Source organism: Mustela nivalis (assembly GCF_964662115.1).
Source record: "Mustela nivalis genome assembly, chromosome: 18".
Lineage (NCBI taxonomy): Eukaryota > Metazoa > Chordata > Mammalia > Carnivora > Mustelidae > Mustela > Mustela nivalis.
Window position 1 is genome coordinate 56,694,932 of NC_139037.1, and position 17,993 is coordinate 56,712,924.

Here is a 17,993-nt window from a genome sequence, read left to right on the forward strand (position 1 = left end):
CCAGAACTCAGGAGGAAGCAGAGGCCACGGCTTAGAGGTAAGCTGGCTACTCCTCATGGCACACAGATCAACCAAGGCCCTGAGGAGTAAGAGCGCTGGTCCAAGGTCTCACAAGCTGCTGTCAGGGTTCATGATCCCAGACACTGTTCTCACCCTGGCTGGGGCACTCTGCTGCCACCTTTAGTCCAGGCTCTAGGCTGCGATGTGCTGCCACAAAACTCAGGGCCTGGAGGAAAATCTCAGATGGCCTTTGACCATCTTACACACCTGCATCAGCAGAAAAGGAAAAGCCTGCCTCAAGGCCCTCTCACTTTCTTGGGGGCGCACAAAGGCCCGTATAGCATGGAACCCCCACCTCTCCCTCACATGTGAAACAAGTCTGAGGCCAAGATTTCACTCTGTTGGGCCTGGAATGGAAGATTCTGGGTGTCTTTCTGCAGGAGGCAGGACCTTGCCGTCACCTGTTCTGTGCCTCCTACCCCATCAGACCGAGGTGGCAGGGACCACACACTCATCCGTCCATGCCATCTGCCAGGTCCTACACAGGGTCTGGCAGGTGCCAGGCTGTGAGCGAGGAACACCCCGTGAACTGACGTGGTCATCTCGATAGACAAGAGGAAGCAGGATCTCAGAACTAGTTTATCATCTCTAGCTGTGAGCCGTGCCACCTCTCGATGGGATGGTGAGACGGTGAGCCAGTATCCTGAACCACCTGGGGCACCCCAACAAGCTATTGAAAGCTACCGCTCTTCTCCAGAGACTAAACTGTGCACAGAGCTTCAGAAGCGGTAATGGGGCTAATGAGGCCCTAGAGCCAAAGGTCCTCGGGCTCAGGATGTCTGGGACAGCATTAGCTCTAGGATGCCTTCAGGCATAGAAGACAGCGGAGAGGCCTCGGAGGGGCTGGCCAGACTAGAGAGAGTCCCCTCGGTGGTGTTGGGGTTGGCGGTGTCATGGGAGAAGGGGAAGACGTGGGGCAAGAATAAATGGTAAGAGATGCTGAAGGCCCGGGTGAGATGGAACAGGGAATGCAAAGCCCTTTTCTCTGCCTCCTGAAATCCTAGTTCTCCCTGAAGCCACAGCCCAGATGCCACCTCTTCCATGAAGCCCTTGCCCCTAGTTCCCTCTCACTGCATTTTCTGCGCTTCTAGCTCAGTTAGCTTCCTGCTGTCTGGCAGGTGACTGAAGCCTGCACACTGGGAGAGCAGAAACGATGTTCATGCACAGAAGGTCAAGACCCAGCATGCCACTCCCTAAGCGGTATGGGTCGGAGGGCGGCTGCTGCTGTCACTCAGCTCCGAATCACCCACACGTCACCTTGAGTACGGTAGGAAGATCACTGGCGAACAATCCCAAGTATCTACTGGTGGGCATATTTTCAGCAATATTCAATATTGTGAAATTCTGGAGCTAACAAAACAATTTGATAGTGACCTTGATATTTGTTGTGATAGGATCTGAAACCATTTCCAAGCCCAGAACACACAGACACAACAGCTCTCAGGTATTAAGTGGGAAGAGCTGGTCAAGTTGATGTTGCCATGGAAACCCAGTCAGGCTGGGAATACCTACTTTTGGGCTTGAGAATCTCCGTTTCATAACGTCCCTTAATACTAATGCTGGTCCTGCCTGGTTGGTGTCCCTGGCTCAATGAACCGCCCCCTCCAGGACACGCACAGCACCAGTGGCCTTGGAAGGTGCCCAGTCAGCGAGATCCTCCCCCTACCCCCCACCTTCCACTCAACCCAGGTTCAAGACAGTGCAGCCCCAGCTGAGGAGCTCCAGCTGACTAGCTTAGGGCACAGGAAACACACAATGGGAAGAGGAAGCAGAAATCTCCACCCTTTTCCAGGCTGCAGGAGCAGCAAGAAGCTCCCTTCCTCAGCAGTGGAAGCCAGGGACGGCGCTAGGAAGTGCAGCTGATTCCCTATCAGTAACACCTCCCTCCCCTGCCCCCCCAGGCCCCTCCAAAACCCAAAAGGATGCTATGTCAGCAGCTCCTGCAGAAACAATGGGACTGTCAGGAACCAGGACTCTATGAGCCTCTAGATGGCGCCAAGTCAAGACAAATGCTGACAGGAATCCTCCTGCTTGGGCGCCTGCACCTTTTCTTCCTAACTTCCGCCCAGGGAGCTCAGGTGGAAAGCAAGCTGGCTCCAGAGGGAGAGTGCCCATGCATTTCACATCTTGGGCCAGCCTGGAGCCTGCGGGAGGAGGGATTGCTGGGAGGGCTCTGTCTCTGACCAGCAGGAGCAGAGCGGGAGCCCCACCCAACTGGTCTAGAGAAAGCCGGACTCCTGCTAGGAAAGAAGGCCAGAACATCAATGACCATGACTGTGCCAGAACTCTGCACTTCTGCTCCAGCCCTCACGGGCTCAGATGAGTTCCGGAGCCTCGAGAGATTCTGATCTGCCGAGACCATGGGATCAAGTACGGCCAAGGCAGTGCCCAGCTTGCAGGACCAGACGTCGCAGGAGTGCAGACCAGGGAAAGGTGGCGCGGTGTGTGTGTGGGGGTGCTGCAGTCCTGGCAGCAGCCAGGTTCCGATAGGGGCGCCTCTGCAGTTGGGGCTGGGCTGCTGTTAGCACCCCCATTTCCCAAAGTCACTAAAAAGCCTGTGATCCAAGACTTAAAATCCTGGTTTGTGACTTTCCCCAAACTGCTGCCCACACCATCAGCCTTGTGAGTAAATCATGCTGGCTTAAAACTCCCTCTTTTGAGGTGGGCAGTGATGAGACGAGACTAAGGTCCTGTGGTCTAAGGAACGCAGCTCCCCTCACCACCCACCCCCGCCCCCACCTGGTCACTGGCCAAGACCCTCCCTTCTGCAGCTGCACAGTAATGGCTCCTTCTGGGGGTCTTGGCCCACCAGGCTTGCAAAGCAGGAAAAAGGGAAAAAGTGCCACAAGGTGGGAAGCTGCAGCACAGCACCAAGTCCGGGAAAAACTGCCTGCTGGGAAGGCTCCGGATACTGAGGACAAACATCTCCCGAGAGCGGCAGGCCAGGGCGGAAATAGCTGTCAGGGCTGGCAGGATGGCACGCAAAGGTCGCCAGTAAGCCAGAGGGGCTAACCTGCTGGAGCCCCCAGGGATCATCTGGTAGGGGCAACTTAAGCCACCCCTTTCCCTCCAGAGTCTGGTTTCCTCTGAGGGGAGAAGAAAGGCCTGTTACAGTCCTGCCTCTAGATCTCTCCTAATTGTCCACACATAGGAGGAGGGGCTGTGTGGGAGGAAGCTAAGGGTCAGGGAAGGCTGTGCTTGCCACGCCTCCACTGGGGACAAGCAAAGGAGCAGGGATGTGACTCAAGGCTGATATAAACCCAGGCTCTTAACTCATGAGGTTTTGGGGAAACCTGAAACTCTCTTGACAGAACCCTTAGAAAGCCCCTCTGGTGTCATCCTGAGTTCCCTGCCCTTCCGTCCTTCCGACCCCAGCTGGAGAGCCAGAGCGTCTGCTCCCAGAGCACAGAACGCAGTCTGATGCTGTTGCAGCCGCGCGGCCTCAGTGCACCCCACGGCCAGCCCGGGCTGCCGGTACTCACTGTGCGCCTCCACCAGATCGATCTGCATGCTGTACGGGACCAGAGGGTCCGGCAGCTCTGAGAAAAAGCTCTTCATGGCCCCAGCCACGGTATTCACCGTAAAGTCCTTCTCTGCCAAGTCCAGGTTGTGGTCTGAAAGGAAGTTGGGAGAGTGAGGGCATTATAAGCTGGACAGAAGCCAAAGGAAAACCCAGTGCTTGGGGCAAGTCAGAGAAACCTTGAAAACCCTGGGATGCTGCCGAGGGCGGGCCTGGGGCCAGGGCAGGGACTAGGGATTATCACAGACCGAACAGGAGGTGCCATCCCTGGGCACTGCTAAAAAAAGGAAAACTGTGAGACCTGCAGATAAAGGCTGACACCCCATACCTCCGTCCGGGTCATACTCTGTATAGAGTAACTGCACCCCGTCATTCCGTGCCACCCAACTCCCCTTGTCTAGCTGGGATGTGATGCTACATTTTCCTCACACCCTCCCCTCTGGAAAAAACAAAGGACTTCCCTGAAAGGTTGGCTCACTTTTCATGGCAGGTTACAGAACATTACCAACACTTTTGACCACTGCCTCTATCCTTGGTTCCTTAAAGCGGCTGAGTAGACTCATCTTTCTCTCTCTGGCCCCTCTCAGCCTATGGCACTACTGACCTCTGCGGTCTTCACTTTTTTTTGAATACTTCACTGCATTCCTGGTTTACAAGAAATCACCTACTGTTAGACATGAGCTGTTTCCATTTTGAGGGGGTATGATCTGTTAACAGATTCTTGCATATACACAAGTACATACCCAACTGTGTGGCTACACCCTCATTTCGACCTCATGCTTCCGATCCTGCAAGATACACAGGTGTTTCCCTTCCCTAGTGCATGCCCACCCCCCACTGCCAGCTAACAGAGACTGGCCATGGCGCATCCAAGTGCTGTGGCTCCCCAGGAGCTCGGGGGCAGGATGCCTGTTCCTGGGTGCTGCCCTGTCCTGTAGGCCCCCACAGGCTGCCTGGCTTCAGAGTCTGGGTTGGTTTCCTCGGGCCCTGCCACATGCTGAGTTGGACCCTAGTTGGATCCTCAGCTTTCTTTCCTCTCTGGCTGGTGACATCTGAGAACTTCTATTGCTTTGGCTCGTTTGCTTCTGGCAGCAGTGGGCGCGACTTCTCATCCTGTAGTGTGCTCAGTTCTAGGACTTAAGAGTTTGGCTCTCTGGCTCTAGACCTCTGAGACCTAGCTTAGGAGACAGCAGTCCCTGCCAAGAGCCAGTCTAACTCAGGAGATTTCAGCTTGGGGAGACCGGGTCCCAGTGCTCAGCTGATCTTACATGTGCCCTTGTGCTGTTTCTCGTGCAGGGATTTTGCGAGGAGGAGAGTCATGTGTATTCCTGGGGCCCCGGCAAAATAGGACCATGACTGCAACCCCACTTAGTATTAGATGTCTGGAATTCCCTTTGTCGGGCCCACTGCAAGGGAAGCAAGGCCCCCAGAGGTGACCCAGGTGCAGCCTGGGGCGACCTGGAACAGTGTCAGTGGATGGTGACAGGGTGTGGGGGGCGGCTGACGTGGGTCTGGCAGGGACGCTGCCTCTGCTTGTTGACAGGGCCCGTTCCCCTGCCTCCACATGGCAGTGTGCGCACGGGGGCAAGGCTAGCCGGCGCCAAATGTTTTCTCTTTCTCAGTCACCAAGACTGGCTGAAACCATGTGCCTTGACCGACTCCAGTCTCCAAGGCTTGGCCAGGCTGTGGCCTTACCTTGGTCGAACTGTCTCTGCAGACTCTCCATCTCAGACTTATTCCCGCTGACCCGGTAGATGCCTTCGGTGCTCAGTCCTGAGGAGAAACAAGCAGGTTTCTTAGAAGCAGAGAAGGAGGAGGACTGGACTTGAGTGAAGATGGGGCGAGTCCACAAGGCACCCACCCGCCAGAGGAACAGGGTGAAACACTCTCAACTTTCCCATGTGCCTCAACCCACTCTCCCCCATTTTCTTTCCCACTTCAATATTTAAAAATACTTTTTGTAAAAAGTAAAACTGTATGTAAGTACCTCAGCTAATTTCTGTCCACATTTTGATGCACTTCTGAATTTGAATTTTATTTTTTTTTTAAAGTAGCTCCAATATGGGGCTTGAACTCACAACCCCAAGATCAAGAGTCACATGTTCTACCACGGAGCCAGCCAGGTGCCCCTTGAATTTTAATTTTTTTAAAAAATGGAGATAATACTGTATTTTAACCTGCCCTTTTCACTTACAGAGTATGCTGTGAGTTTATTCTAATCATTACTCTTTTTTAAAAGACATCGAAGCATACAATAATTTTAAAAATAATCCTATTGTTAGTCTATTTAGGTTTTCCCTGTTAAAATACCCCACAATCACGTTCCTTATGTTTTCAGGATAGCTAGAGTGAGTTTAACAGATTCTTGGCACTGTGTTTCTTACTTTGTGAATTTCCTATTTGTGTTCTTGTCATTTTTGTTCATTTCCCTATGAGTGGTCCCTCTCACTGTGTACTTAAAAGAGGCCTCTGAAGAGTAAGGAACTGACTATGTTAACATTACATACTTTTACATTTTCCTTCTTTTGGTTATCTGTCTTCTCATTTTGTATATTGGATATTTTAAAGTACATAACTTAAAAATTTCAGCCTTTTTTTTTTTTTTGAAGATTTTATTTATTTATTTGACAGAGATCACAAGTAGGCAGAAAGGCAGGCAAAGAAAGAGGAAGGGAAGCAGGCTTCCCGCTGAGCAGAGACCCTGACCGGGGCTCGATCCCAGGACCCGGAGACCATGACCTGAGCCGAAGGCAAAGGCTTTATTTAAACCACTGAGCCACACAGGTGCCCCCCAAAATTTCAGGCTTTCAAGACCAATTTCTTTATGAGGTCTCCCTTTCTTTTTATCTTTGAACAGATTTTCCTATTCTTAGAGCAGATACTCTATCCCCACCCCCCCCATTAGCTCTGTGGTCCTTCTCTGATTTAGTATACAGAATCAGGTAAGAAAAAAAAAAAACAATACTTAAAAACAATACTAAAATGTAGTTAAGTAACACAGAAGAAGTATCAAGTGAGAGACTGCCCTGCCCTTTCACCCCACACCCCAGGAAGCACTGCTCAGCCTGGCTACAGAGCCCTCCCTACCCCCTCACCCCCATCTGGAGGAAGGAGAGCCCACTGCTGCACTCCTAAGATCACAATTCTAAAGCATGATGAAGTCACAGTGAAGACCAGAGTGGGATCCCATGGCTAACCCAAACCTGGCCCCTTCTGAGACTGCAGTTTCGAGCAATTCTGCTTAGCTGAAAGGGCACTGAGGACGTGCCCAGGAGAGGGCATGTCCTCACCTAACATCCACGGCAGCATGGGCAGCAGAGTGAGGACCTGGCCGCAAGGCGATCAGTAAGCTCTAGAGAGCCAAGGGTCTCAACGTCAGTTGTCACTGTGATTAGCGCCTCTCAGAGGCACTCATCAGGCAAGATCGAAGATGCAGATGGCCTATTTCTGGGGCCCCAGAATACTGGCAGGTGGACCTTTAAAGAACATTAAACCCAAAGTCATCAATTCTCTGGCTTAAAAGTTGTTAACTGCACACAGGCCTCCTCCCCCTCACAAAGGGGTATTACAATAGGCCAGCCCTGAGGACATCTTACTGTGCCCTGCCTAGCTACCAAGGAGCTGCCCTCACTGCATCTGGAGGGAGGGAGATGTACACTTGCCAGCCCCAAGGCCCGGATGTAGCCGGTCTCTCTTTGGAGGCCACCCTTCCAGAGTGTCTCTATGCCGTGCATGGAGCTAGGTGCTTTCCCACATCCACCAACCACTCACTCACTGAATCTTCAGCCCCACCTGGGAGGAGCTCCGGGACAGAGAGGACACACGTGAGAAAAGCAAGGATCCGAGAGGTGAAACCCCTGCCCCAAACCGCATGGACACTGAAGTCTAGGTCCAGGCCCTCTGCCACGCTCTAGAAGACGTGTGACATCTACCCAACAGGCTGGGGTCCAGAAACAGGCACCCCCGAGAAGACACGATGCACCCGAGTGAAGCCCGCAGGCCCGTGGGATTCTGGGTGGCTTCTGAGATGGCACTTCTGCTGCTGCTGTCAGTACTCAAAGGCCAGAAGGGATGGGCCTAGAAGTTTTACGATGGTCTCTTTTCTCAGTGACTTTCCCAAACTGTCTTAGACATATTTAAATTTTCTACCTAGTTCCCATCCCAGGTAACACATATCACACACACAACATCATCCCCATTTTGACAAGTACGTGTGAGCAGGTGCCAGGCTTCACCCCCTAGGGCGGAAATACATCTGTGTTCTACACAGCCTTCCCTTTACCAAGTATCCGTCCCTCCAGCACAAAGACAACAAAGACACAAATGGCAGGAGCTTAAGAAGTCCTCGAGAATGTGGCCACAGCACCTGAGCTCCAGTGTGGAGACCACCCGTGTGGACCGCAGACCAAAGACCCCGACAGCCTCCTTTCACCATTCACCGGCCTTTGGCAACTTCGGACCTGCAGCTTGGAGAGGAGTCCTCCACAGGGTCTCCTCGTGGCCAGCTGCCCCCGCAGCACCAGAGGGCAGAAGACAAGCTGCGTATCAGCTCTCTGGAAAGGCTCGGCGGCAGGGGCCTGCTGAAGCCTCACTAGACGGATGACCACAAGAGCAGAAGCATTTAAAAGCACAAGGCCAGCTCCATGGCGTCAATTAATCATCAACTTAGTACTTCCTATAATTGGGACACGTGTTTATTTTACGAAATCTTGTTTTAAAATAGCAATTCTTCCCCTGCCCTACACAACACCACAACATAATTTAGGAAAGGTATCATTTGCTAGGCCGGTACCCTTTCTCACAGATACTAATGAAGACCTTACAGCAGATTTCGCTCACCACGGAGGCGGCTGCTGCTGAAGCAGGGCAGAGGGCAAGGGGCACGGCTGGGAACGAGGGTGCCGGACACAGCCAGCCTGGCCTCCAAGGGCCCCGCACCCCAGGGCCCTCCCAGAAGCGCACTCCCGTGCCAATTCTGGCTCCTGCCTGCCAGCATAAAGCAAAGGCACCCCCCTGCCCCCCACTGTACATCCCTTCCAGATCCACAAGTCCACTCGAGAAGTTTCAGCCTAAACTCTGAGGCATCTCTATGCACCAGAAATCTCCAAAGACCTACTACCAAAGCAGAGTCTCAGCTCTAGGCCTTTTTTTGCTTTCCTTTCTTCAAAAAGCCCTACTGGAAAAAGCCCTTCAAATATCTTCTGTGTTAAAGTTAATCTTGGGAATAGTAAAAGAGAATGTTCAGCAAGGCCAAGGTCACTGTCTTCAAACACCTGAACAACGGCCTTGTAGAACAGTCTCCTTCCAATGGCTCTAGGGAACAGAACCACGACTCGCAACGGAAACTGCAGCAAGGGAAGCGTCAGTAGCTCTGGCTGTCACTCGCTGGCATCGGTCAGAGCTTCTGAACTCCCTCTCCGCCGGAGAGTCATTTGTCAAGGGTTGCTGTTTAAAAACCATAATACGTGATCTAGGAAGATCGCTAACGAGCATCCTAAGTCCCTTCCTGAACACTGCCCACACGAGAGGCGCATACTGCTGGTGCTCGCTGTGTGTTCTTACATGAGTTCTCCCCACAGCGTCTTCAGAGAGGACACTACTCACCCACGCTATGGACGGGGATGCAGAGACTGAGAGGCAAAGGTCAGAGAGCTGCAGAGTGGTGACCTGAACCCCGTCTGACTTTAGTCTGTGTTCTCCAACTGTGGTCGAAATCATCAGTTCTCCAAACTGACCCTGCACTGGACTCCCCGGAGGCCTGCTGCTGGGACGCAGGCGCCGGGGCCCAGGAATGTGCATTCCTGGCACATCCCCAGAGGCCGCTGGCCAGGGAACCAATCATACTTTCTGATAACGGCTATTTTATTTTTTTTTTTAGTTTTTAAAAAATATTTTATTTATTTATTTGACGGACAGAGATCACAAGTAGGCAGAGAGGCAGGCAGAGAGAGGGGAAGAAGCAGGCTCCCCACCAAGCAGAGAGCCCGATTCAGGGCTCGATCCCAGACCCTGAGATCACGACCTGAGCCGAAGGCAGAGGTTTTAACCCACTGAGCCACCCAGGCGCCCCTAAAACTGCTATTTTAGAAGACGGCCCAGACTTCTAAGATTTCTGACTCTTAAATTGTATGTTTAATAAAACTGGAGTGGGGTGGTGGTGTGGGGAATACATATTAGGAGAAACAGCGGCTACTTTAGAAACAAAGCATTTTCAAAAAGTATTATAATTGGTGCTTTTTTGTAATATAAGCAGGCCCTCCCTCAATGCATTATTTAAACTTTATCCATGGCCACATATGATTTTCATTAAATGTTAAAAAATAGAAATGACTGGGACACCTGGGTGGCTCAGTCAGTTAAGAGTCTGCCTACAGCTCCCATCATGATCCCGGGGTCCTGGGATCGAGCCCCATATCGGGCTCCACACTCAGTGGAGAGCCTGATTCTCCTCCTCCTTCTGCTGCTCCCCCAGCTTGTGCTCTTTCAATACATAAATATCTTAAAAAATAAGGGTAAAGAGAAAGGCAAAGGGGCCTTATTCTTTCTTTCACTGAATGTTCACTGAGCCCCTACATGGCAGTTATGTGCCCTTCCAGAGCCCTTTAGTTGTGGTCTTCCTCAAACCCCTCTTGATGACCTAAGAAGGCTAGATGGCTCAGCACCACTGGCCCTGAGGTGCTCCCCATGCAAGAACTGGCACATTTGAGCCCTGAGCCCGGCTCCTCCCTGGCACTTGGCACACAAGGGGCACCAGGAATTTGGAAACCAAGAGGGAGAATCACCTGCCCGGGCATGTGTCTGATTTTCTGAAATGTCCAAACAGGTTTTTATTCCTGGATCCCAAGCACCACTTCTCACACCAGCGTCTGTGGCCAGGAGTCTTTCCGCAGCCGGCCTGGGTAAGGCTTGGCCTCTGCTCGTTCACACCAGGACTCATCCCTCCTCAGTTTCCTTTCTAACAACAAATCGATAACCTCTTCCAAGACAAACTCCTTGTTTAGTTTTTACATTCTATATTTAGATATTAAAAACTCAGCACTTTCGTCCTTTAAAAAAAACCCCTACTTGGGGCGCCTGGGTGGCTCAGTTAAAGCCTCTGCCTTCACCTCAGGTCAGGATTCCAGGGTCCTGGGACCGAGCCCCGCATCGGGCTCTCTGCTCAGTGGGGAGCCTGCTTCCTCCTCTCTCTCTGCCTGCCTCTCTGCCTACTTGTGATCTCTGTCAAATAAATAAATAAAATCTTAAAAAAACAAAAACAAAAATAAAAAACCCTTACTTGGTGCTGCCGCCACTCTATAATGGCCCACACCAGACAGGCCTGAACTACGAAACAACTTTTGTTCACTTTTCTGGGGGCTGAAATCTAAGGGAGCATTCTTCTCTTTCATGCGTCTCAGAAGGCTCAGGGGGGCTAAATTTCAAGGCCATAGGGGTGCTGAGAACTCAGGGAGAGAAGGCAACTCCCTTGACCATAAAATCTAAACTGTCTGGAAGAGGGCTGACCTCTGGGGGGAGTGAGATCCCCTCCTTTTGGGTGAAAGGCCAGCAGCGGGTGTAGGCTCTCCTCCAGAGCACTGAGCACCGAACTGCAGCCCCCCCACCTGCATGAAGGATGTCAGCGAGGGGGTAGGTGCAGGGGCGGGTGGCCCTGAGGTCAAAAGCAGAAGCTACGTGCTTGTTGGACCACCCTGAGCAGCTGCGCTTCCCTCTGTGGTCCCAGCCCACGGCCGAGGGGCAGGCCCGAGCACAGGGATAAGAGAGCAGCTATCGCCCGCATGATCAGAGTGGAGAGCAAGCTGGCAAGTGGAGGAACCCCTGAGTTTTGTTGTCCGGGAGACACGGGTTCGAATTCTGCCCCTGACTTGGGTGCACCTGACCGCAGAACAGATGAACGCCTCCCTTCTCAGGCTGCTTCGAGGGACAGCTGGGAAACCTCAGCAGAAGGAGCCCACAGCTTAATGCCTGCGCTTTTTTTCGCCTCTTGCTCCACTCTCAACAAGCCTCAACAGCAGCGCCCGCCTGGAGGCACGGAGGGCTCAGCCAAAACAAGCCAGCCAGTCGGCAGGAAAAATACTTTAAAACATGCATGGGTTTTCACACTAAAGTGACCTCAATTCTTCTCCTGGCTCTGTCTCACAGCTGGCTGGGTGACTGAGGACAGATCACCCCACCTCTTGGAGCCTTGGTTCCTCATCACAGACGGGTTGCGTATTCACAACTCTTGCCAGGACATGGTGAAGAGTGAGGCTGCGCGTGTCACCGTGAGTCATGCCGGCGGTGGCACACCGAGTGCGCGAGGCTGAGATAGTAGTGATGGGAGGCGACTCTGGCTGAGGCCTGGCTCTGGGCTGGACACTCTTCTCAGTTCTTCCCGAGGACCATGAATCCGCCCAATAACTCTCTGAGGTAAATAGTGGTTTTATTACCATTTTACAGGTAACGAAAGGAGGCTCAGCGAGGCTAAGGCATCTGCCTGAGGCCACGGGCTGGGTGAGCAACGGGGGCAGGCCCGGCACTGGCTCACTCGGGCTCCGCGTCAGGACGGCACACCTCTACCGCCTGGGACGCTACCTCCCGGTCCCTTGTCCTTGCCTCTGTGCTTATGTCCTGTAAATGCCAGATCCATCATGGGCTCTGAGAACGATCCCCTTGTGCAGCCTATGCATTCATCTCTCATTCACACCCCACTCAGTGTTCTGAGGGTGAGGAGGAAGAGCTTCAGAAAAAAATGCTGCCTCCTCGCTGGAGAAAAAAGCCAGCCAATGGCAAGTGTCCTTGTTTCATTCCTGCGATGCAATTCTACTATTGACGACCTGAAAGAATCCCTACCAGATCTCCCTGTTGCCTTCCTGTTTTGGATGTGCCTGGAATGATTTTCTGGCTCTTCTATTACTCAAACACTAGGGTCACTCTGGCCCCGCCAGTGCCCCTTTGTTAGCTGTCTTCCCTTGGTAATTCCCTCGTCAATCAAGTTCTGTTTCTGGCAATGCCAGACCTCCTTTCTCCCCGTGACAGAATGCCACTAACACTCTATTATGACTGCTTGACCGGGTGTTAGCCCCACAAGTAGGCACTGTGGCTTTATAAATTTCCAATGCTATTGTACATACACACAGTCATGCCATAAATCTCAAGGCTGAGGAGGAAAGGAGAGAGAGATCTGGAGAGAAGAGATGAAAATATCACACCAGGTCTGGGGCATCATATGGCTCTAGCATCTGGCTGATCCTTTGTAAGCCACCCATGTATTTACTGCCATTAACTGTGAAAGAGGGCTTCTGGACCCTGCTCTGAGCCAAACAAGGGGCTCTGTATTTTTCCCGATTTTCAAGAAAACGCATATCCCAACAGATGTGTTTAAGAAACACTGACAAAGTGAGCTTTAGGTCAGCTTAGAGTTGATGCTGCCTGTTTCAGGTAGCCCACGATGGAGGGAAGAGGAGAGTGTGACCCATGATCGAGGTGAGCAGACTATACCCAGCAAAGCAGCAATCAATGCTTCAAGCCAGGAGCAGCTGGGAGACCCTTCTGCCAAGAATTTGAGCATCCTTGAGGCTCTGGGTGTGACTGTCGGCAGTCACACAAGCCCCATGGCACAGGGGTGATAGCTGTGTGACTCTGAGGCAAGCTGGTACCATCACAATGAGGGGTCTCACTGGCTAAACAAAAAGGTACCAACAAAGAAACAACCCGAGCTAGCACACAGGTACCACATGTCACCACCAGCCCCATGCGTATAATGCCAAGTCCCTTTCCAACAGGCCCCCAAGTAGAAAGGCCCCTGAGGTCAAGGCAGATTCTTCCCAAGTGTTAATGAGGGCAGAGGTTAACTTTTTTCAGGTTCCTGATTCCCAATGAACCATAAAAGGAACAAAGATGTCACCAATCACAGCCCAGTGTCCTTCCTTTCCTTGCTTCCCTTTCCTTGCTAAGAAGAGTAATTTTCATAGGTTAAAAGCCTCAAATCTTCAGGCAGAAAAGGGGGTTGTAGTCCCCACTGCGTAGCAATCCTCTGCTCTGCATCCAGGATTAAATACAAACTCTACCACACGTGGCCTGTGTCGTGGCCTGAGCCTGCTTCCCGGCCTTCCTACAGGTTGTTACTTCTACTTTTACCTCCATTTTTTTTTTTTTTTTTGGCTGGCTAAACCTCGCTCCCACAAAGAGGGCTTCCTTGACCCTGGATCTAAGTGAAATGTGTTATGGTAACAGCTTCCATTTACGTGATGCTATCGGCGCATGGGTGGTTCAGTGGTAGAATTCTCGCCTGCCATTTACGCGATGCTTCCACCACGGGCCAGGCTCAGGGACACGCACTTGACGTGCACCTTCTGGGCACAGCCTCACAACCACCTGTGAATGGTATACCACTATTAGGAGTACCATTTTCCAGAGGGAGAGACTGAGCCACACGGCAAACAAACTGCAGGGCTGCCCTTGAACCCAGAGCCTGTGCTTAAATCCCCAAATCCCACTCGCCCTGCACTTTCTCACGTGGCACCAACAAACTGGCCAGTCCCCGTGCAGCTGTAAGGCCAGCTGCTGTGCCCTTGCTTCCGAGGAGGCCATGGGAGCACGTAGGGTTTGCTGACGACCCTTCCAGGGATCTGGATTTGGCCCAGTAGCTCATATCCAAAGAAGGCATTCAGCAACTACCCCCAGAAAGGAGGGAAGGAGAAATAAATTCCTGAAAATAAAAGTGCGGTTTCTCTGGTTGAAGAAAGGGAGGAAGAGGAAGTGGACTGAAGTGTGTTCTCAACAAGCCTCGTGCCTCCTGGCATCCTGGCAGGACTTCTCAGCCCCTGGAATGTGGGAAACGGAAAGCCTTAGGCCTGGCTGGCACAGAGAAGGGGTTTCATAAACAAGCGTGCCCAACTTCTACCTTCCTTTATGTACTTCCTTTATTCCCTGCCTCCACTATTCCCCGCGCAGTTCCTGGGAACTTAGTGATAAATGCATTATCTCACCGAGGTTAGTCATGTGCTGTTGTGTGTGCGGCTTCCCGATCTGGGCTGTTTACTTTTATAGGGGAGGGCCAGAGTCTGGCTTTGGTTGGGGTCCCCCACCAGGGGGCTGCACCCCTTCCCACATGCTGGACAGAAAGCCACCCGCACACGCGCACATGAAAGAGAGGGTGGGATCGAGGGCTGAAGGAGCTCCCCTTGGGTCATGTTCAACGGCACAGGCAGATGGGGCTCTGCGGAGGCGCGGAGTGGGCACCGTGGGCCCGGCCCCTCTCCCCAACAAGCTGCCCAACTGACTGGAAGTGCAAACACTGCCCCTCCTCAGTGAGCTGAGGACCGAGCAGCATGGCTAACTAAGCTCCGTGCTGAGAGGGAAAGCCTGACCGGAACAGCCGGGCCAGGCAGGCCTGTCGGAACTGTCTCAGGGATTTGGGCTTCCACCCAGACTATTTATGTCTTGGATGGAAGGGTAGGATTACTCTGCGAAACAAGCTTTCTTTCTCTTTGGCTGCTGGGCGCTCCCGGCAGCTGGCCAGGGCCCGCTGTTCTGCTCAGGGCACTGGGTCCTGAAGAAGCCCGCGAGCAGCGCCGAGGCCCAAGCTGCACAGACTTATGGTGGGCGGGCATTTTTAGGGTGCAAGTGGCTTGCGTCTGACTTACAAGTGAGAAGATCGGAGGGTGGTGGGAAACGGGCAACTGGAAGTCATCAAAAAAAGTGGAGAGACCTTTGTTTGACAACTGTTTAGATTATGGGACAGCAACTCGCTAACGAACCCAAACTACAGGGGGAGGGAGAGATTAAGTAACAAAGAACCCCCCCATAAAGCCCTGCAGACGGAACCGCACTTCTATTCTAGCACTTCGCCATAGGCTCAAAGCGGGATGAGCACGCCGATTACTCCCGCAAAGTGTGCTCCTGCTGCAGCCACGCCTGTTGAACTATTACAGTGACGGATGGGAGCGTCTCCTTGAAACCAGCTGCCTGTTGCCCGAGACAGAGTCCCAGAGGCCTGTGCCCACCTCAGGGAAACAGCTGATTGGCTCGAACAGCTCCAGCCCCTCAAATCTCCACAACAGCTCCAGAAAGTGGCTATGACGAGTATGCACAGAACTGTGGAGGCTTTTGAGGGTAGCTGCCTCCTTCCAAGTATAAAATATTTAAAAAAAACAAACAAACAACAACAACAACAACAACAACAAAACGAAGAAAAAAGAGCTGTAATGTGGGTCCTTCCCATCCGGACCAGATGTGAGTGGCTCTGCCCAGGGGCTCCAGGATTTGTTTCCTCTCTTGTAAAGACAGATTAGTGGTACTTTGAGATTAATACCGTATAAAGAATGTACGGTGATCTGGGAAGAAAGAGCATGGGCAGATGGCTCTCCCCACGCTGATGAGAGGCAAGCAGGCCCGGGGTGAGCTCTTCCTGCTGCTCCTTCCCAGCCTTGGAGGAGAGCTGCCACCTCAACCCTAGGTGCCCACAGAGGGACAGAGGAAGCCTGTTGGCAAGATCTTAACCTTAGGAACCCCACGGGAAGGGCAGGGGCAGTGTGGTATCACAGCAAATATAGTTGGTCTTTGTCCCCAGTTCCTGGCACAGAGCTCCTAAAATCCTTGGAATTTCCTTAAATTAAAGATAAGAATGTCTTGTTATTCCTAGCAAGCCCCTCCAACCATACCTGCCAGAGCTTATGATAATGAGGGGACTCTTAGAGGGGGGTGGGGGCCAGAGAGCTTCAGCGTGGGTGCTGGTCACCACAAAGACCAAGTCTTGGTTAAAGGGTTAGAACTTTCAGACCCCCTCCCTTAGAGAGGGGCTGGCGGTCGAGCCCAATCACCCACAGTCAATGATTTAATCAACTATGCCTAATGAAACCTCCGTAACACCCTAACAACAGGATCTGGAGAGCTTCTGGGTTGGAGAACACATCCAGCTGAGGGGAAGGTGGCATGCTCGGAGAGGGCACATGCCACCTTCCCCTGTCCCCTGTCCCAGCATCTCTTCCATTTGTCTCTTTTGGAGTCCCATCCCGAATAACCAATTGTGAGAGTAAGTACAGCACTGTCCAGAGTTCTGCGAGTCGTTCCACAGAGCCATTAAATCTGGAGGGGAGGCTGAGGGAATCCCTGCCTTTGTGGCCAAATCAGAGAGAAATGTGGGTAACTTGGGGATCCAATACTTGCAACTGGTGTCTGAAGTGAGGAGAGTCTTGGGAAAGTGAGTCTTTAAACCTCTGGAGTCTGCCAGTGACTAACTCCGGGCAGTCAGTGTAGAGAGCTGGAGAAGTCCTCCCAGATCTGGCGTCAGGAGGAGCACAACAGCTCTCGTGCAGTCAGAGAGGAAGGAGGACACGTGATGCGGGCAGCAGAGTCCAGGATTAGCTGGCCTGACTCCACGGCTCCAGGAGTTGCTAGGGCACTGTCTTTTTTGGGCTTCAAATTATCCCAGTAAAGTGGGGCAGTGGGGCCAAGAGGGTAGCAGCTCTGGGTTAGAACCTCATCCGAAAATTGGAAATCCCATCCATCTCAGAGGATCACCATGAGAATGAAACAAGACTCACGGAAGCACTTATAGTCCTGAGCCTGGTGATGTGAGCTCTGGGCCGGAGTGCTCAGTGCTCAATATCTCCCTTAATACTCACAACCCTCTGCAAGGGCGTGGCTTCCGTCTTCATTTTATAGTCAAGGAAACAGCCTTAGAAGTTAAGGAACTCACACAGGGTCCTAGCTGCCACCCTGCCCACAGATGGCCCCTCTCTGTGAAAGGCTCAGGCTGCCTGCGAGGACTGTGTGGAGAGCATTTCCCAATTAGATTAAAGAAGCTGGAATTTACCAACAGCTGTAAGAAATCAGCTCAAGTAATAGTCTGGCCTTTTGTCTTGCTGTCTCCCATCAGGGCAACTTCATAATTTGCTCTCAGTCATAAAACTGGGAATTATATGCATATTACTTATTCCAAACACTTAGCAGCCATTTTCCATGTGTGAGTTTGGTGGGGTTTTTTGGAGGGCAGTTCCAGGCAAGAAGGGGTTGGTACGTTCTGAAGAATTGGCAAGCAAGTATCAAAGCGCTCCCAAACATGGGGAGACTTTCCCACCATCACTGTGAAGACCTGAGACAGATACATGCTAGGCTGTCTCTCTGTGGGGAGGGATGAAACCCCTGGCCGGCGTCTATTTTCAATCTACAACGTGGAGGTGAGATACCAGAAATAAAGCCAGGAGCTACACTTACCTCATAAAAACACTTCTGCTAGCTGCCATTACTGCTGCTTGTCAGGAACAAGCATGATCAGTGAGTGACTCTCCACTTGGAAAGGATCTAGTGGGAGGGGACAGGTGCATAGTAAAGCTGGAGGTGGACTATACCCGCGGTGGCCACCACGGTGCACGGAATCACTGCAAAGTTATGAGGTCTCCTGTCCTGGAGCCCCGTAAAGAGAATACTGTTT

The 17,993-nt window shown here is 52.1% G+C and overlaps 1 protein-coding gene and 1 long non-coding RNA gene across 2 annotated transcripts in view; both read right to left on the reverse strand.

The window, feature by feature from the left end:
• Nucleotides 1–17,993, reverse strand: part of ARHGAP35 (Rho GTPase activating protein 35) — a 125,435-nt gene that overhangs the window by 8,763 nt on the left and 98,679 nt on the right. Inside the window, exons 4-5 of the mRNA XM_082710557.1 lie at nt 5,276–5,353; nt 3,543–3,674 (exon numbers count right to left, since the gene is read on the reverse strand). Coding sequence (XP_082566683.1) covers nt 3,543–3,674; nt 5,276–5,353 — 210 coding nt within the window. The remainder of the gene's footprint in view (nt 1–3,542; nt 3,675–5,275; nt 5,354–17,993) is intronic.
• Nucleotides 10,916–16,462, reverse strand: LOC309853014. Its single transcript, XR_014305494.1, has 2 exons — nt 13,859–16,462; nt 10,916–13,809 (listed from the first exon to the last, which is right to left on the reverse strand). It is a non-coding gene; the product is annotated as an uncharacterized lncRNA (long non-coding RNA).